Below are 18704 nucleotides of genomic sequence, written 5' to 3' on the forward strand. Positions count from 1 at the left end.
TCTCACACACACACACACACACACACACACACACACACACACGTGTAGCGGGACTGAATGCCCTCCGGGGAAGCTGAAGAAAAGAGTGTATAGTTCCAAGGACTCCATTGGGATTCTAAGTTAAACTGCAAACATCTGTCTGAATCGCTAGGTACTTGCTGATATTGAGCTCGCCCAGAGACTTCAAGCTGAGAAAGAGCAGAAAATCAAGACGGAAATTATCGAGGAGGTTCCCCATCCTCTGGATGAAGATTATAACCTGCTGAAGTGTGACCTGCAATTGTTGGCACCCAATTCTGAAGAATTCCAGGTAAAACGAGGGCTGGACATTCCCTCCGGTCCATCACCTCCCACTTTCTCTCCAGTACAACCCCCTCATGTCTCCCTCCGGCACAGCCCCTTCCCAGCACTCTGCCTACCTGACTCCATACCTCATCTGCAGTAAGGAACCTCGAGACCTCAGCCTACCTCTGCTCACCCTGCCTCCCCTCACCTCACTTCAACCCACCTCAATGCACCATTTCCCTTCTCTCCCTTAACTCCCCTTACCCTCCCTTTACTCTACCCTTCCCCCAACCCAATCTCTCTACTCCTCAACCCCTCCCTCCAACCCCTCAGCCCCTCCTTTCTCTCACCCTCCTCCCTTTCACTTGCCCTCTTTATCTCCTCTACCCTCCCATCCCCTCCCCATCCCTCCTTCAGCCTCATCCCCTCCCCTCCCCGTCCCCTCACTGCCTCTACACCTCAGTCTCGATCAACCCCTCCTCCCTTCCCCCCACTTCCCCTTCCCTTCACCCCACTCTCCCCTCCCCCCACCAATCCATGTCCCTTTCCCTCAGCCTCCTCATTTTCTCCCAATCCCGCCCCCTCACCCTTTCCCTTCCTGTCTGCCGCAACCCCCTCCCCTTCATTCCCTATCCCTCCTTTTACCTCCAGCAAATACTTGAACAGTCTCTTTTGAGCAGGGACAGAAACAGTAAATCCAAGTCATTGAGAAACTGTGTTGTGTTATAAAATACAATGTTTTTGGACTAGCTGTGAATTACAAGATGGTTTGAGTTCTTTCTAACCACCTGAAATTAAATGGTCTCTTGGTTTGAAACAAAATCCTCAGAACTGTTGTGAATTAGTACAGGCCCAGTACCAGCAGAATATTGATTATCTCCTTTTAAACCTCAATATTGCAACTTTTTATTATGAATAACAGCTTTTAAAGTTACAATCACCTCCAATCTCTAGGTCATAAGCACAAAAATCAAGGCAGACGTTTCTGTGTTGTACTGAGGGATCACTCTACTGTCAGAAGGTGCTGTCTTTCATCTGAATTGTCATATAAACTCACAAACAAGGAATAAGAGTAGGCCGCTCAGCTCTCCAAGCTGGCTCCATTATTCAATAAGGTCATGACTGATCTGATTTTAATCTTAGCTGTACCTTCTGATCATCTTTCACCCCTTAAGCCATCAAGAATCTATCTACCTCTGCGTTAAAAATATTGAAAGATCCTGCATTCACTGCCTTTTGAGGAAGGGTATTCTAAAGACTCTCAACCCTCTTTGCATAAAAAAATCTCATCTCAATTTTAAATGGGGGCACCCTTATTTTTAAATCCCTAATTCTAGATTCTTCTACAAACGGAAACCTCCTTTCAACATTCATCTGGTCAACTCCCTACAGGATCTTGTATGTTTCAATTAACCCACCTCTGACTCTTTCTAAACTCCAGAAGACACAGGCCTAGTCTATCTAGCCTTTACTCCTAGCTCAATCTGCTCATTTCAGGTATTCATCTTGCAAATCCTCTCTGAACTGCTTCCACCACATAAATGCAGTGACCTACACAGTTCTTCAGATGTGCTTTCACCAATGCCCTCTCTAACTGAAGCACCACCTTCCTACTCTTGCATTCAATTCCCTTCATAATAAACCATAAAATTCTATCAGCTTTCCTGATTACTTGCTGTACGTGAGTACTAACCTTCTGTGATTCATACACTAGAACACCCAGATCGCTCTGCATCTCGGAGCTCTGCAACCTCTCAACATTAAGATAATATGCGGCTTTTTAAAAATTCTTTCTGCAAAACTGGACAATTGCCTACATTTTACTTCATTTGCCAGATTTTTGTCCTCTCATGTAACCTATCAATATCCATTTGTAGGCTTCTTATGTCTGCTCTGCAACTTACTTTCCTACCTATCTTCATGTCACCAGCAACTTTAGCTACATTACCTTCGATCCTCTAATTCAGTTGAAGAGTTGACAGCTCAGCACCGCTTCCTGTGGCAGATCACTCGTCACATCTTCCCAACCTGAAAAAAGACCCACATTTCTATTCTCCGCTTCCTGTTTACAAGCCAATCTTCTACCCATGCTAATATTTTAAAAGTAGCTCCGAACATTTTCCCTATGATAGAGGTTAAGCTCTCTGGCCTGTAGTTTCCAGCTGTCTGCCTCCCTCCCTTTTTGAATAAGTGAGATACATGAGCTACTTTCCAATCTAAAAGAACCTCCCCTGAATCTAAAGAGTTTTCAAATTGTAGATAAACGGAGATAGTGTCTGTCCTCCCGGATGCCTATAAAGAGTGAACTGGCATTATTTTAAAGACAGCAAGGGTATTTGTCCTTGCTTTCCTTGTCAATATTTATCTCCTGATCAACATCACACAGACGATCTGCAGTTTATCAGAGTGGTGTTTTTGGGATCTTGCTGTGTGTAAATTAGCTGCTGCATTTCCTACATTGCAACAGTGATAACTCTTCAAAGGGTCTTCATTGCTGGTAAAGTCTTTGAATCATTCAGTGGTTATGAAAGAACCTGTGTAAATGTCTGTTTCGTTCTAATTTATAAAATTTCATTGTGTCAATAATTGCAAGAGACAAAGCCCAAGGTTTAACTTGAGCATGTCCAATTAAATATTTAATTTAGATTCCCATCTCTGACTGCTCTCGTCTCCCCGCCCTGCACCATTTAGAGTGAAGTCAATGCAACCGCACTCTTTGGGAAATATTCCTCAGCTTTTAAAGCTGAAACTGCAGTCTGTTTTCCAGATTGCAACGGCTGTCTTGCGAGCGTTTGACACTGCTACCCGCTGTCTGAAATTAATTCCTCACTTCACAAATATTGTTTCTCACTACAGTGCTACAGGATTTGACATTATAGAGTGAACAACCGGACGTCCTGTCCCTCTTCTGTCCCAGAACCCGGATCCAGCAGGATTTCACATGGATTCACCCAAATCTTTCTAGAGATAGTAAGAACTGCAGATGCTGGAGTCAGAGATAACACAGTGTGGAGCTGGAGGAATACAGCAGGCCGAGGAGCAGGAAAGTTGACGTTTCGGGTCAGGACCCTTCTTCAGAAATGGGGAAGAATTCTGAAGAAGGGTCTGAAACGTCAACTTTCCTGTTTCTCTGATGCTGCCTGGCCTGCTGTGTTCCTCCAGCTCCGCACTGTATTATCCCAAATCTTTCTATCCTTGATGGGGTGGGGAGTTCTTTTCAGATCCCTTGGCTTTCCTGCACATCCCTCCTCGGCACCGAGGGAAAGGGAGCGAGGTTAGAAAAAGCCTGCGCTTTCTCACAGACTATCTTCAGTGCTGGCAGGTATTGCTTGAGAGCTGCATTGGGTGGTTTTGAAGACCACCTAGACCTGGTCTCTTCACTCGGTTGAGCAATGCTAGCCAGCAGTTTTCCTATTCACACAGTTAATCACAGAGACACCTCCCGGTATCTCTGTCGGCCTCCATGTCTGAGCCCTTCTGGTGCAAAACGAGGGTGAATTTCTTCTAGTGTCAGCAACCCCTGTCCCGCACCATCCCTCACTCGACTCCATCCAACTTCTTTCTTCTTACAGTTGATAAAGAAGTATGTGGATGAGACTGGATGCAGCTACAGGCCAGTGAAAATTCACCACGTTTGGAAAGTGGACCGGGACAGTGAGGTGAGTTTGCAGGCAGAGCGGAACTCAGTGCAAGCTTTGATCAGACATGGTATTTCTGGTGTGACAGACGCTATCATCAGGCAGAGAGTGAAGCGAAGGCCCAGACAGCTCGATGGAGGGCAGTGTAGCCGAGGGTCATTGCTGTTGGCTCTCCAAACCGTCCTCACTGGACCGGTACCAGAGGCGAAGGCAACATCTGGGAACCAATAAGACAGAAGGCAAAGAAAGACACAAGGCACATCAAACTTCCAGAAGGAATTCAAATCAATCCAACAAAAGTTGAACAGGATATGGTATGTAGAGAGAAACTGTTTGAAGGTGAACGTGTGAGAGGAGACGATTAAGAAACAAAAGGAGCTGTAGCCCTGTTAGACTGTTAGTGAGCTGACCCTCATTGTCATGTTCAGTTATTCTGAGTTTGAGTGTGAGAGCCTGGGAACTGATCAACGCTCCCTTCCCTGTATGGTTATGCCTGGGTATGAAGCACAGTAAAAGGAAACCACTGATGCTGAGCTGTGAGCGCGAATGTAGCTGGTTTGTAATTACCAAGATCATTTAAATTTCTTGTAAATAAATCGGTTGTACTGGCAGCAACTAGCCTGTGCACAAATGTGCAATACATAACATAGACGTCTCTTGCCATTTGTTGAATACCCCCTCCAGGCTGCTGGAATAGTACTGAGTTCAAACTCTGAGTAAAGCACAGGCTCAATCACTGTGAGTATAACAGGAGAATCAGATTCCCCCTCAGCTGGAGAGGAACTAACACCAGGAATTCAGTTTCTTGAAAATTCCTCAGTCTGGCAGCTTCCAGCAACTAATGCAGTCAGTTTTATAGTGGGAGCGTGGAACGCAGACAGTGTAGTGGAAGCTTTACTCTGTATCTAATTCCGTGCTGTCCCTGTTCTTGGAGTGTGTGATGGGGGACGGTGTAGAGAAAGCTTTATTTGTATCCAACCCTGTGCTGTCCATGTCCTGGGGGGTGTTTGATGGTCAAGCTAACAATAGATAGCGTAATGGTGATCTATTGCTGAACACAGTGCCTAAAGGTGATGAAAAGAGTGATCCTGGAGGAATGGGTGAGTGGGTGTTACCAGGCTGAAGTGCCAGCCATGCACTGATGCAGGCTCTTGGTGTGTTTCTAGGGGACACGTTTCAAGATCCACAATAACATTGAGAACCGGCGCCTCCTGTGGCATGGGACTAACATTGCGGTTGTTGCTGCCATTCTGAAAACAGGCCTACGCATCATGCCCCACTCAGGGGGCCGCGTTGGATGTGGAATCTATTTTGCGTCAGAAAACAGCAAGTCGGCAGGATATGGTAATTGAAGCAACCTGACTGTCTGTAGTCCCGCGGAAAGGTTTCTGTTCTGACCGTGCCACTGACATGACTGCAATTTTACCTCACCCTCATTGTGATTAACAGGACCCTCAGCTACGTCTAAACTTTCTCTCGCACCTCTGCCGTCACACCTTCCCCTCCCTCCCAGATCAATGAGAGCATTTCAATAAAACCATCTTGCTCTTATGCTAGCATTTCTGCCCTGGGCTTACTGGTTCCAACAAAACACAACACAAGTACTAGGAACATTACTCCATTTTCCTGAGGGGCTCAACATTGAATTCCATAACTTCAGAAATAGACCTCTTTATGTCTGTTCTCCATTTCTCTTACATTGCCTCCCACCCACCACCATAGCCTTGTCTTGTTTGTGTCTTGTTTACTTTGCACTTACTAAGGAGGACCAGTTCTCTTTACCTTTTACACCTTAATGTTACACCCATTTCGCATCCTTTATCATCTTTCTCCATCATTAACAAACCCTGTATCTTTTGCATTGCCCCTATACTCTGCCTGTCTTCCTCTTTCTCAGGCTATGTCAAAAATATAAAAATAACTTATTTTCCAGCACCTTTCAGTTCTGAAGGTGAGTTATAACAGACTCAAAATGTTTAATTCTGTTTCTGTCCCTACATATGATACCAGATTTGCTGAGTTTCTCCAGCAATTTCTGTGTTTGCTTTGGATGAAAATAAGGAAGTCTTGTCGAAACTGCAAAAGGCACCAGTTAGACCTCAGCTAGCTTTGGGGGCCAGTCCAGAGAAGGGTCACCAGGCTGATCCCAGGCATGGAGGGACTGTCTGATGAGAAGAGATTGAGTATATTGGACCTAATGCCTTGAAATATACAAGAATGAGAGGTGGCCTTTTTGAAATGTAGAAGATTCTGAGGGGACTTGCCAGGGTAGATGCAGAGAGGTTGTTTCCCCAAATGGGACAGTCTAGGACCAGAGGGTATGATCTCAGAGTAAGGGGTCACTCATTTAAGACAGAAATGAAAGGGAATTTCTTCTCTACGGGATAGTGAATCTATGAAAACATTTTTCCGGAGTTTGCTGTAGAGGCTGGGTTGTTGCGTATATTCAAGGCTGAGATAGATTTTTCTTAATCAGTAAAGGAATCAAGAGTTGTGGGGAATAGGCAGGAAAATAGGTTTGAAGATTATTAGGTCAACCCTGATCTCATTGAATGGTGGAGTGGAGATGATGGGCTGAATAGCCTACTTTTACTCCTAAACCATTGCAAAAACTGTCCGCCTTATGTCCATTGGTTTGTAGTCACAGGCTGGCTTTATGGAGCTAGATAGCTGGAACACTACAGTGGCTTTCATAAGTTATACACAAGAAACCAAGGAGCTGATGCTTTCGCCTAGCACCAAATATAAAAGCTTGTGGAGTTGTAAATGTAGGCCCTACTAGTAGCACCAGGACCTGGGGAGATGAGGTCACCTCTGTCATAGAATTATAGAACTGTACAGCACGGAAACAGACCCTTCAGTCCAACTCATCCATGCCAACCAGATGGCCTTCGATTAATTTAGTCCCATTTGCCAGCATTTGGCCCATATCCCTCTAACCCTTCCTATTCACGTACCCATCCAGGGGCCTTTTAAATGTTGTAACTGTACCAGCCTCCACCACTACTTCTGGCAGCTCATTCCATACACATACCACCCTCTGCATGAAAATGCTACCCCTTCGGTCTCTCTTAAATCTTGCCCCTCTCACCTTAAACCTATGCCCTCTAGTTTTGGACTCAGCTACCCTGGGGAATAGACCTTGGCTATTCACCTGATTCATGCCCCTCATGATTTTATAAACCTTTATAAAGTCACCTCTCACCCTCCAACGCTCCAGGGAAAATAGCCCCAGACCTATTCAGCCTCTCCCTTGAACTCAAACCCTCTAACCCCGGCAACATCCTTGTAAATCCTTTCTGAACCCTTTCAAGTTTCACAACATCTTTCCTATAGCAGGATAGACCAGAATTGAATGCAATATTCCAAATGTGGCCTAACCAATGACCTCCCAACTCCTATATTCAATGCACTGACCAATAAAGGCAAGTGTACCATATGCCTTCTTCACTACCCTGTCTACCTGTGACCCTACTTTCAAGGAGCTATGAACTTGCACTCCAAGGTCTCTTTGTTTGGCACCACACTCCAGGATTCTACCATTAAGTGTATAAGTCCTGCCCTGATTTGCCTTTCCCAAGTGCATCCCCTCACATTTATCTAAATTAAACTCCATCTGCCACTCCTCAGCCCATTGGCCCATCTGATCAAGGTCCTGTTGTACTCTGAGGTAACTACCTTCATTGTCCACTACACAACAAATTTCTGTGTCATCTGCAAATTTACTGACCATACCTCCTATATTCACATCCAAATCATTCATATAAACAACAAGAAGCAGTGGACCCAGCATCCTTGTGGCACACCACTGGTCACAGTACTCTAGTCTGAAAAGTAACCCTTCACCACCACCTTCTGTCCTCCTACCTTTGAGCCAAATTTTGTATCCAAATGGCTGGTTCTCCCTGTATTTCACATGATCTAACCTTGCTAACCAGCCTGCCTTACATAACCTTGTCAGATGCCTCGCTGAAGTCCACATAGACAACATCCAGTGCTCTGCCTTCATCAGTCTTCTTTGTCACTTCTTCAAAAACCTCAGTCAAGTCAGTGAGACGTGATTTCCATCCACCACTGACTTCAGTCTCACTGGTCTGTAGTTCCCTGATTTTTCCTAACTACCTTTCTTAAATAATGGCATTACATTTAGCTAACCTCCAGTCTTCTGGCACCTTGCCCAGGGCTATCCTGTGCTGGTTGAAAAATAATGCTCCTTCCTATCAATCTGAACTGTCCTCTTAAGTTAAAACCAGAGAAAGAAAGCAAAATAACATTGACATAACCTAGGCTCTTAGTCATCAGGATTCTAGTGGGAAAATAATATTTACTGTTTAATGTATACTTTTGTGTTTTACCATTTTAAATTGTATAAAATGAACTTTGTTGTGTCGAACTACAAAATCTTTGATTATGATGCTTCTAACATGTGGCTTGCTGTTGCATCGAGCATAATTTACGCAAAGTTGGGTGTAGGAAAATTTCTAAACTATTCATTAATTCTAACGCTGTATTGTTTGTCTGATTTCTGTGTGGGTGCTTCAAACAATAGTGGGACATTCAGCATTTTAATCATGTCAGGAGCTGTTTTGGAGAAAGCGGTTGGGTGATGAGCTGAGAAATACTAAGAACCGACCCGAAATGTCAGCTTTCCTGCTCCTCTGATGCTGCCTGGCCTGGTATGCTCCTCCAATTCCACACTGTGTTATCTATGGGTGATGAGCTGACTATTCTAACCAAGCAGATGCAGCATCTTGCGGGGCTACAGAGAAAGCCACTCCTGGCCCAGCTTCCCAAGAAACATCCATAGTGATAGTAGGTTTCAAAATTTTCAGTTTGTTGGGCTCCAGGCACCATGGATGTGCAATCCCTTTATAAGTTCATCCTCCATCAGATGGTTTCAGGGCTCTCTGCTTCTTCTTAGGAAAAAGGCCTGAACCGTCCCCATCCACAACCACCACCCCCCTCCTGGCCGAGCTTGTCCTGACTCTGAACAACTTTGCCTTTAATTCCTCCCACATTCTTCAGGTCAGAGGGCTGGCCATGATACCTACATGGGCCCCAGTTTTACTTGTCCCTTTGTGGGCTGCAGGGGACATTCCTTGTTCCAGTCCTACTCCAGCTCCCACCCACAAATCTTTCTCCGGTATATCAATTACATCATCGGCGCTGCTCCCTCTCTCAATCAGAATTGGAAATTCATCAATTTTGCTTCCAATTTCCACCTGACTCCCGCCCTCATCTGGTCCATCTCTGACTCCTCCCTTCCCTTCTTTGACCTCTTTTTCTATTTCTGAGGATAGGCTGGCCACTGATATCCAGCGCAAACCCACCGATTCCCACAGTTACCTTGACTAAACATCCTCACTCCCCACTTCCTGTATGGATTCCATTCTGTTCTCCCAGTTTCTCCAGCTCTGTCAGATTTGTTCTGAAGATGCCACCTTCTGGAACGGGGCCTCCAAAATGTCACCTTCTTCCTCAACCAGCATCACGGTCACCCGGGTCTGACCCATCTCCCACACTCGCCTCTTCTCTTCCCTCCCACAACAGCAATAGGGTCTCCTTTGTCCTCACCTACCATCCCACCAGCATCCACGTCCAGAGGATCATTAACCACCAGTTCCGCCACCTCCAGTGGGATGCCACCACTAGGCACACATTCCCCTTCTGTCCCTTGTCAGACTTCCTCAGGGACTATTCCCTCTGGGACACCCTGGTCCACTTCTCCGCCTTTCCCAACACCTCCCCACACCCTCACAGCACCTTGCCATGCACTCACAGGAGGTGTAATACCAGCCTGTTTACTTCCTCCCTCCTCACCATCCAAGGCCCCAGACACACTCTCCAGGCACTTCACTCAATCTACTGTATTCACAGCTCACAATGTGGTCTCCTATACACTGAGGAGATGAAACACAGACTGTTTGACTGCTTTGGAGAACATCTACGTTCTGTCCATAGAAATAACCCTGTGCTTCCAGTTCCCCGCCACTTCAACACGCAACAGTGTTCTCTGGCCAACATTTCTGTCTCAGGCTTGTTGGAGTGCTCCAGTGAGCCTCAATGCAAGCTCAAAGTACAGCATCTCATTTTCTGCTCGGGAACCTACAGCCTGTAGGACTCCAGATTGAGTTCAATAACTTTAGAGCCTGATTCCATCCTTCCATGTTTTTATTACCCACCCCCACACCCTTATCCTGTTATGACATGGGTTGCTTCCAGGACAGCCCACCCATTCTCTCCTACTCTCAGCTCTCATTATCACTAATTCAGCTTCTCTTCTGTCCTGGCCTCATTAATAGTTCCCTCATCTGCTTACCCATTTCATATCTCTCTTACTTTGGGCTCCATCTCCACCTATCCACTCACCTCTGCACACCCAACACACCCACCACTCCCAACCTCACCTTCAGCATAAATACGACATTTTCCTAACTGCTATCGGTTCTGAAGAAAAGTTACCAGGTTCAAAATGTTAACTTTGCGTTCTTCCCACCAGATGCTGCCAGACCCGCTGAGTTTCTCCAGCGATTTCTCTTGTTTGTAACAGCTAGCAGCTTGTTTCACTTCAGTCCTAACCCATGGTAAAGGCATGGACACTGTGCTAGAGCCGGTCAAAACTGATCGAGGATTTCGGAATTGTTAACGACTTCAATAACCAGGATTTTCAATTTAAAGTGGTACCTGCAGAAGTTAACTTAATATTTTCCAAGGAATCTGTACCTCAAAGGGAATGTCCACCTTTGTATAAGTAGGAAGCATACTCTTTGTGAGGCTTTGCTCACAAGAGAGGCTTACAGGGTTGTAGAGAGTTGTACAGGGCCTTAGTGAGACCACACCTGGAATATTGTGTGTAGTTTTGGTCTGTTTTTCTGAGGAAGGATGCTCTTCCTCTCGAGGGAGTGCAGCGAAGGTTTACCAGGCTGATTCCGGGGATGAGGGATCTGACGTATGAGGAGAGATTGAGTAGGCTAGGATTATTTTTGCTAGAGTTCAGATAAATGAGGGGGGATCTCATAGAGACTTCTAAAATTCTAACAGGGCTGGACAGGGTAGATGTAGGGAGGATGTTCCTGATTGTGGGTGTCCAGAGCCAGGGGTCACAGTCTGAGGATTCGGGGTAGACCATTTAGGACAGAGATGAGGAGACATTTCTTCACCTAAAGAGTGGTGAGCCTGTGGAATGCATTACCACAGGAAGTAGTTGATGCTAAAACATTGAATGTTTTCAAGAGACGGCTAGATATAGCACTTGGAACGAATGGGATCAAAGGTTATGGGGAGAAAGCAGGATTAGGCTGTTGAGTTGGACGATCATCCATGATTGTGAAGAATGGCGGAGCAGGTTCGAAAGGCCGAATAGCCTCCTGCTGCTCCTATGTTCTATGTTTCTGTGTTAATTTTTCTGAAAAACCATCATTATAAAACTGCAAGAAGTCACCTACTGTCACCCCTTAACTAGAAAGAGAGAGAGAGACAGCCTAGTCCCAATGAAGGGTTTTGGCCTGAAACACTGACTTTCCTGTTCCTGGGATGCTGTCTGACCTGCTGTGCTTTTCCAGCCTCACACCTGTCGACCCTTTAGCTAAACGCTGCTGGATAAGTTGAAAAAGGTTGTTTAAAGGGCAAACCACCTGCTTGATTTTATTCATGAATACAGAAGTGAGAAAAAGTTATATTTAAACTTTTATAAAACACTGGTTGGTGCTTAGCTGGCACCACATGTTATAAATAAGGGCGAGGGCATGGATAGGGTACAGAGCAGATTCACCAGAGTAGTACTGATGTAGAGAGATTTCTGTCATGTAGAGACAGGAGAATCTGGGGTTGTTCCATTTTGAGCAGAGAAAGCTGAAGGATGGGTTTAATAGAGGAGTTCAGACTCGGGAAATGGCGATTAAATGAAAAAGGAGAAAAGTATACATTGACCTTGAAGGGGTGATGTGGCAAGATGAAAGTTTTTAGTGTTTTGGGGGAAAAGATGGAGTGTAAGACTGACTGGATAGCTTTATCACAGACACTGTGGGCTGGATTCCCTGTTCCCCGTGCTGAGTGCTTCCATGATTTGATTACGAAGGGAGCAGCTTCTCCAAATATAGAGGTCAGCGGGATATTTGGCTGTGTGAGTTGACCTGGTCTCTGTTTAATCTCGACAAATGCAGCTTCCAGCAGGTGACCTTTGTGACTGATCGGGAACATGGTCACCTTGGCTGGCACCCCTTCTGGAGGTGCTGATGCGGAAGCAAATGTTGGATTTGACTTGGATTCCTGCTCAGCCCGGGGAGAAAATCAGTTCAGGGGGATATTGACTTTCTCTCGTGGGCTGTTGGCTGGTGGTAGCTTCAGGAATCTGGGTCTGGCTCGGGGGGCCACTCCTGCCCCTCAGTCAGAAGCTTGCTGGTTTCAATCCACCATCAGTTTTAAAACAAGAAATGCCCTAATCATTCATCATTTAGTCTCACAGATGGCCAGCACTGACCCACAGCTGACGTTGCGCTGAGATCATTCTTGTCTGTCTTGCAGTTGGTTTTACATCCAAAGGCGTTGGCATCATGTTCCTGTCAGAAGTGGCTCTGGGGAAAGAGCATTCCATCTTCCATGACAACAGCCGACTGAAGTCAGCTCCCAAAGGCTTCGACAGTGTAGTGGCCCGTGGCAACACAGAACCAGGTAGGTCCACTCCCCACCCCTCCATTTCCTTCCCGTTGCATTGCCCCCACCCCCCACACACATCACTGCGCCTGTTTCTCCCCTTTCTCCCAGCAACGCTTTTCTTCAGTCACCATCTCAGCAGCATTGGCCTCTGGATCCTTTTCCCATTGGTCAGTTTTGGGTAGACAGTGCAGTGGCCGTTGACTGGATCCAGCGCCCCCCTACCCCTGGTTCTCGGTGACTGGGAGACAGAGGTAAGGCCGACGATCCATCCTCCAGCCTCTGCCCTAATTCAAGGCTCCCAGGCCCAGCTGAGTTGTATTGTGCCTGGGACCTCCTGTGTCTCTGTGTCTCAGTGTTTTATATTTAATTAAGTGTTCCTGTCCAGAGGAAGAGCACAGTATTTCTGCTAATGCTAGTAATATCCAGCTGAGGTCATTGATTACCAGATAAAGAGGTCCCAGCAGATTTTATCCACCTCCCGTTGCTGTATTATAGCTACTTCCAGATTAATATCAATAACTTGCATTCGTATAGTGTCTTTTGAAGTCAAATGACACAAGGCAGGTCACCAGAAGCATTGTCAAACATATTCAGACAACCTGTTCAGGGAGGTAGCTTTTTAAGGAGGGTCTTCAAGGGAGGAATACAAAGTGGAGAGCTTTTTGTGAAACATTCCACAGTCTAGGGTCACAGCAGCTGAACAGAACAGCAATTCAAATCCTTAAGACGTTCGAATCCGAGCAGTTCAGCTCTCTCCGAAAGGAGGGAAGCAGAGCTGATGGACTTGGGAGGTGGAGAGGTCTCAGAGCTTTGAAAGCGAAGGGATGAGATTTTAAACATGAGGCTTTGCTTAAGCCCAAGCCCAATGCAGGGCCGGAGAGCACAGGCAAACAGGCTGGCGTCGAAGTTTTTGGGTGACGTTGAGTTTAAAGAGGCTAGCATGGGGGAGATGGGCCAGAAGGAGACTGGAAAAGGTAGATGTCGAGATGTGAAAAGCAAGGCTGAGGACGTCGCTGAAGATGGATGGAAGCAGCAGTGGAGTCGGGGCAGCACAGTGGCTCAGTGGTTAGCGCTACTGCCTCACAGCACCAGGGACCCAGGTTCGATTCCACCCTCAGGCGACCGTCTGAGTGGGGTTTGCACATTCTCCCCGTGTCTGCGTGGGTCTCCTCCGGGTGCTCCGGTTTCCTCCCACAGTCCAAAGATGTGCAGTTTAGGTGGACTGGCCATGCTAAATTGCCCAGAGTGTTCAGGGATGTGCAGGGTCAGTGGATTGGCCATGGGAAATGCAGGGTTACAGGTATAGGGTAGTGGGGTGGGTCTGTGTGGAATGCTCTTTGGAGGGTCAGTGTGGACTCGATGGGCCATATGGCCTCCTTAAACACTGTAGGGATTCCATGATATCTGTGAGATGGAAGTGCGCAATTTCCATGATGGGGCACAATTTTGAAATTTGCAGGCCACGTGAAACCTCGCAATCGGTGAGGGGGACGATGTAAAACATCAGGAAAAATGTTACAATGGTTGGTGCAAAAGACAAACACGTGACAGATGACATTTAATTCCGAGAAGTGTGAAGTGGTTCATTTTGGTGCAAAGCACTTGGGAGAAACAAAGTGAAATGGAAGGTAGAATGGTCCAGGAGGGTGAGTGAGCAGACAGACCTGGGCAGGCATGGGTATAAAATCAGTGAAGGTGGCAGAATAGGCTCAGGGGGCAGTTAATGAATTCAATCCAATGTCCCGGAATTTCCGAGCAGCTGCATTACATATGAAAATAAGGAGATGATGTTTATCCCGTACAAAGCACTGGTTCAGCCTTGATTGCTTTGTATCCAGCCTGGGCACTATTTTAAGAGGGACATCGAGACATTGGAAAGGATGCAAGAGAATGGTTCCAGGGTTGAGTTTGGTGGATAGATTGGAGAAGGTGGGTCTGCTTTCTTTGGAGCAGTGAAGGTTGAAAGGAGATTCCGATTGAGGTCCTCAAGATTGTGAGTGGGTATCGTTAAGCTGTTCCCATTCGGTGGAAAGATCAAGAATCAGAGGGCACAATTTGAGGGCTGAATGGCCTCCTGCTTTCCTGTAACCATTTGATGCATCAGCTTTAACTAACAGTCTTGTATGAGGGACTTTATCAAATGCCTTCTGGAAGTCCGTACAAATGATATTCAGTAATATTCTACTGTCATAACAAGGTGTAAAGCTGGATGAACACAGCAGGAGGCCAAGCAGCATCAGAGGAGCAGGAAGGCTGACGTTTCGGGCCTAGACCCTTCTTCAGAAAAATTGCTGCTTGGCCTGCTGTGTTCATCCAGCTCTACACCTTGTTATCTCAGATTCTCCAGCATCTGCAGTTCCTACCAACTCTGAAATATTCTACTGTCCAGTGCTTTAGTCAACTTTTCATAAGGGAGAGGCATTGGGCTGAGGGTCGAGTAGTGGAAAAGTGAAGAAGAAATCTCCAGCTGTTTATTTTCTTTCTGTCTTTCTCTCTGCAGATTGTTCTCAGGACAAGGAGTTCATTTTTGAAGGGAAGAAAGTGATGGTACCTCAGGGGAAACCGGTGAATATGAATCTGCAAAGCCACTTTAGCCAAAGCGAGTATGTCATCTACAAGGAGAGCCAGGCTCGTCTTCGCTATTTGTTACAAGTGAAGTCCTGAGCAGCCCTGCAGCATGGGAATCCAGCTCGCTTTCCAGGAAGCGCCTTCACCAAAGGGTCAATATCGTGTTTACTTTGTGGTTTGGTTAGTGCCACTGCACTCTGCTGGCACTGGCTTCTTTAACTATTATTGCTTCTATGCACAACAGACTCTGATAATTTTAAAGATCCTTTATCTGAGGAATATTAGATGAAACTGAATCTGCAAATGCTTTGGGTTTTGGGGTCCTCTTCTGCTAAGTCTGCAGGCATTTTGACTTCAGTTGTACCCATAGTGCAGCCATAGGATTATAGCTAGATTTTGACTGAAACTATCACCATCATGTTGTCGCTGGCTTTAAATGGTGGATAATGACTAACACGAGCATTCCAGCCCCTGGCCCATTCGTCCTTTACTAGAAACTGCTATTGGTGTCAAAACAATGAGGAGAACTGACAGGCATCAAACTTTACCGAATCCTTACTAGGCCCCACTGACAAACACCCTGAACTGACAGGCCTACCCCCTAGGCCCCTCTCACTGGGCCACACTGAGTAACTCATCGACAGGCTGTGCCCCTGTGCCTGTCTCTCCAGCTCCACTGTATAACTCGCTGAACTGACAGGCCTCGAACTCTATTCAATCCTTACCAGGCCACACTGAGGAACTCATGGAACTGAGAGATTGCTCGGTTAGGCCTCCCTCATGGGCCACGTTGATGTGAGTGGGCCACTGCGGCTCGAGGTCTCTCCCATGCAGGCTGCACTACTTTGGGAAATGGTGGAAGAACCATTTTTGCTGACAGCACAAAAGCTGGACATGTCCCTCATTGGTACAAGCAACTTGCCTCTCGCTCGATTCTCAGTAAGACTTTGACGTGCCTTTCACCCCACCCTGCTTGGTTATGATGCATTTTCTGAGAAACCAGTCTCTGTGTTCCCTTGCAATATCCCACAGGCTCAACAGGAGACCTGCAACTTATTGAAATACAGAAAAGGAAGAATGAAATGCTGCTCTCCCACCATTCAGACACATTCAGCTGCAAATGTTTTTGCTGAGAAATTTGAACACATGGCTGTCCCGTTAATCAATCCATCTTGCCAAGGCTGCACTAAGTGACTCAAGCCAAGTAGACAGATTGCTCCCATCTGAACTGGTGCCTGGTACGAACTGCTGTAGAAACCCTTTGCAAGAGGGCTCCTCCTCATTGTAGGATGGGGGTAGGACAGTGCAGCCTGAGCCTTAGACTGGAGTCTGTGTGATTGATGTAGCTCACAGAGACAATGAAAGTTTGGTTCCTCTACTTCACTGGAGATTGTCGCTTCTGTGGTGGGCTCACTCCCAGGGCCTGTGCAGGCTGAAGCTGAGGTCAAGGCTGCTGCCATTAGCTAGAGGGGGAGTGGAGGGTAAAGATTGCCCTTGTCATCCTGAGGTAAAAGCTTGTGTGAAAGGCAGCAGGGTTTCGATAGTAGATCTGACTGCACACTCTCACTGTGTAAGACATCGATCTGAGGCTGCTTTAGGGGAGAGTCCATGATGCAGAACAATCTCTTATACATGACCCTGCGACTCTATTGGAAGCTGAGATTCACCGTGCACTGTGGAAGATTTTTGATGTAATAGATTGTATTCTCAGGGTTGGTCGTTGTTACCCGGTGTTTACCAGATGGTTCCAGTTTGTACTATTAAAGGATTATGTTATTCTGCACGCTACACTAAACTGAATGCACTGCCTCCTTTGTATTATTGCTGGAAACAGAATGGGAGAGAATTGAAACGTTTATGTCCTTCCTCAAGATCAGTTGTTGTGTTTTGAAAAAATGAAGTGTATATGTTTCTTAGCTCTATAAGTGTTTGCAGCCAATTTAAATAACAGCAGGCAATTGGGGGTTTCAGTAAATAGGATTATTTTTATATTCACTCTGATCAGTCTGAACACTGTGTGCGTGTGTCTCTCTCTCTCTCAAACACGTGCACATGCACACGCACATGCACACACACAGGCGTGCGCGAGAGGAGAGAGAGATATCATTCAAGAGAATAGCGCACCTACCAATTACACACAACGTTGTAAGAAACAGGTGCTAGTGGGCTTGTTGAAAACTTAGTGTTTTATTCCTGAAGGGTTAATCTGGATAGACTCAGCTCACCAGAATCATGTCCCAGTTGTTGCAGAGTTCCCCTTAAGAGGTGGATGTTTGGCAGGCTGTGAAGCTAGGCACTTGTGGTGTTCACACCAGGATATCAGTTTACCTGATGGCATTGAGTTAAATTAAACCTGGAAGCTGCTGCATCTTGTAGAGAAGGCCTTGTTTTGCTGCTTCTCGCAGCTGACCTTGTGTTGCTGACTGTCTCTTCCTAGTCCTTGGAAAGATGTAATATTTGGCACCAGAAGATAGTTTTTGTCAGGTCACCAACCTGATCAATACCTTTATCATTCATCTGGGATGATCTGACGCTGTATTGATTGATACATGTTGGTTTGAGTTCCTTCACACTTATTTGTGATTCATCTGGTTCTTTCATAGTCTCTTGCAGCAAGCTGCACGTTTGGAGACACAAGGTGTTAAAATCTATAGATTCTTTTGGTAAACCACAAACCATGAGAGATGTCAACTCCACAGAGGAGTTTCGTGGCTGTCCTCACCCAGGCTAATGCAGTAGGAACTTTCCAGAAGCTTGTGTTGAATTTGAAGGCCTCACCTGAGGCATGGCAGCCATCTTAATCACCTGTCCAAATTTGAATTAGATTTCAAAAAAATTAAAGTTGTGATAGAGCATACCTTCAGTACACATTACACATTCTTTTGCTTCCTGTGGTTTCTACTTCCCCACCCTGAAGACACTGGTTTTAAACTCTTCCATTAGACCACATTCTAACAACCCACCTCCACAGCTGAGTCTAATATTGAGGATCAGCTGGTTGTAGATGTTGGTGTGTTTGCCGAGCTGGGAGGTTTGATAGCAGATGTTTCGTCCCCTTTACTAGGTGACCATCTCAGTGCTGTGGAGCCTCCTGTGAAGCACTGTTGTCTTGTGCTGGTTCGAATTTATATATGGTTCGGTTTTTGCTGCTTCAGCTGTTTATAAGACAATGGAGAAGGGGAGTTCCAACAGAGCCCAATCCCATCTTCATCATTGTCATAAGAACATAAGAGCTAGGAGCAAGAGTAGGCCATTCAGCCCCTCGAGCCTGCTCCACCATTGAATACAATCATGGCTGATCTCATCTTGGCCCCAACTTCACTTCCCTGCTTGCTCAATCCACAACTTTTTAACCTGTTACTAATTTTAAATTTACCTCCTCTGTAAATTTACTCAATGTCCCAGCAACCACCTCACGCTGGGGGAGTGAATCCCACAAATTCCCCACTCTTTGAGAGAAGTAATTTCTCCTCATCTCGATTTTAAATCTGCCACTCCTTACCCTAAAACTGTGACCTGTTCTTCTAGGTTGGCCCACATGAAGCAACATCCTCTCTA

The 18704-nt window shown here is 46.0% G+C and overlaps 1 protein-coding gene across 1 annotated transcript in view; it reads left to right on the plus strand.

Moving 5' to 3' along the window:
* The window catches only part of parp3 (poly (ADP-ribose) polymerase family, member 3), a 33307-nt gene extending 16361 nt beyond the window's left edge, over positions 1–16946 (plus strand). The window contains exons 7-11 of the mRNA XM_048606507.1: positions 152–310; positions 3858–3944; positions 5090–5267; positions 12447–12593; positions 15079–16946. Coding sequence (XP_048462464.1) covers positions 152–310; positions 3858–3944; positions 5090–5267; positions 12447–12593; positions 15079–15242 — 735 coding nt within the window. The 3' untranslated portion in view covers positions 15243–16946. The remainder of the gene's footprint in view (positions 1–151; positions 311–3857; positions 3945–5089; positions 5268–12446; positions 12594–15078) is intronic.
* The last annotated feature ends 1758 nt before the right edge of the window (positions 16947–18704 follow it).

Source organism: Rhincodon typus, chromosome 16, assembly GCF_021869965.1.
Source record: "Rhincodon typus isolate 14 chromosome 16, sRhiTyp1.1, whole genome shotgun sequence".
NCBI classification, from domain to species: Eukaryota; Metazoa; Chordata; class Chondrichthyes; order Orectolobiformes; family Rhincodontidae; genus Rhincodon; species Rhincodon typus.